Below are 1,237 nucleotides of genomic sequence, written 5' to 3' on the forward strand. Positions count from 1 at the left end.
GCTGCTGCTGCTGCTGCTGCTGCTGCTGCTGCTGCTGCTTTATGTTTGTGTCTTTGTCTCTCTCTCTGTCTCTCTATCTTTGTCTCTGTCTCTGTTTTTTTTTCTGTCTCCTTTTCTCTGTCTCCTCAGCAGCAGCAGCTTTTGTCTCCTTTTGTTTTTTCTGTCTCCTTTTGTTTTAGGGTGTTGCGTTGCTGCTGTCTCCTTTTCTTTGTTGCTGCTGTCTCCTTTTCTTTGTTGCTGCTGTCTGTCTCCTTTTGTTTGTTGCTGCTGCAGCACCATCTGTCTCCTTTTATGTTGCTGCTATCCCTTGTATGCACGCCTTGTCTCCTTTTGTCTGTGTTGCTGCTGTCTCCTTTTGTCTGTGTTGCTGCTGTCTCCTTTTGTCTGTGTTGCTGCTGTCTCCTTTTGTTTGCTGCTGCAGCAGCAGCACGACATGTTTCCTTTTATCTGTGTTGCTGCTGTCTCCTTTTTTTTGTTGCTGCTGTCTCCTTTTGTTTTTCTCGCTGCAGCAGCAGCACGTCATGTCTCCTTTTGTGTGTGTTGCTGCTGTCTCCTTCTGTGTTTCCTGCTGCAGCAGCTGCAGCAGCAGCAGCAGCAGCAGCAGCAGCAGCACCCCGGGGGGGTTTGCTTGAGGCCCTCAGCGCGCAGGTGGCTGCCCGCCGCCAGGCGATGGGGGGGGGAGAGGCTACGGAGACAGAACCAGAACACAACAGCGACTGGGAATAACTAGCAGCAGCAGCAGCAGCAGCTGCTGCTGCTGCTGCTGCTGCTGCTGCTGCGGGAGAGGGATGAGGAGAAGCAGCAGCAGCAGCAGCAGCAATGTGAGCGGCAGGAGGAGCAGCAGCAGCAGCAGCAGCGGGGCGACGAGAAGGAGCAGCAGCAGCAGCAGCAGGAGCGAGAGGAGGAGGAGAAGCAGCAGCAGCAGCAGCAGCAGCAGCAGCAACAGGAGCGGGAGGAGGAGGAGCAGCAGCAAGAGCAGTAATAGTACAAGAAGCAGCAGCAGATGCAGCAGGAACAGCAGCGACAAGTGTATAGCAGCAGCAGCAGATGGAGAAAGAGCAGCAGCAACAACAGTAACAGCAGCAGCAGCAGCAGCAGCAGCGTCATATTGCTGCAGCAGCAGCAGCAGCATCCGTCAGCGTAGCAGCAGCAAATGTCTCCTTTTATAGTGTTTATACACTGATGCGATGCTACATATATATATATATATATACATATATATATATATATATATATA

The 1,237-nt window shown here is 52.1% G+C and overlaps 1 protein-coding gene across 1 annotated transcript in view; it reads left to right on the forward strand.

Moving 5' to 3' along the window:
* Positions 1-982, forward strand: part of EMH_0078020 (uncharacterized protein) — a gene marked incomplete at both ends in the record, with an annotated part of 2,776 nt that extends 1,794 nt beyond the window's left edge. The window contains one exon of the mRNA XM_013499940.1: positions 787-982. Within this exon, the coding sequence (XP_013355394.1) occupies positions 787-982 (196 nt within the window). The remainder of the gene's footprint in view (positions 1-786) is intronic.
* Between the last annotated feature and the right edge of the window lie 255 nt (positions 983-1,237).

Source organism: Eimeria mitis, genomic scaffold (assembly GCF_000499745.2).
Source record: "Eimeria mitis Houghton genomic scaffold, Emh_scaff4839, whole genome shotgun sequence".
NCBI classification, from domain to species: Eukaryota; Apicomplexa; class Conoidasida; order Eucoccidiorida; family Eimeriidae; genus Eimeria; species Eimeria mitis.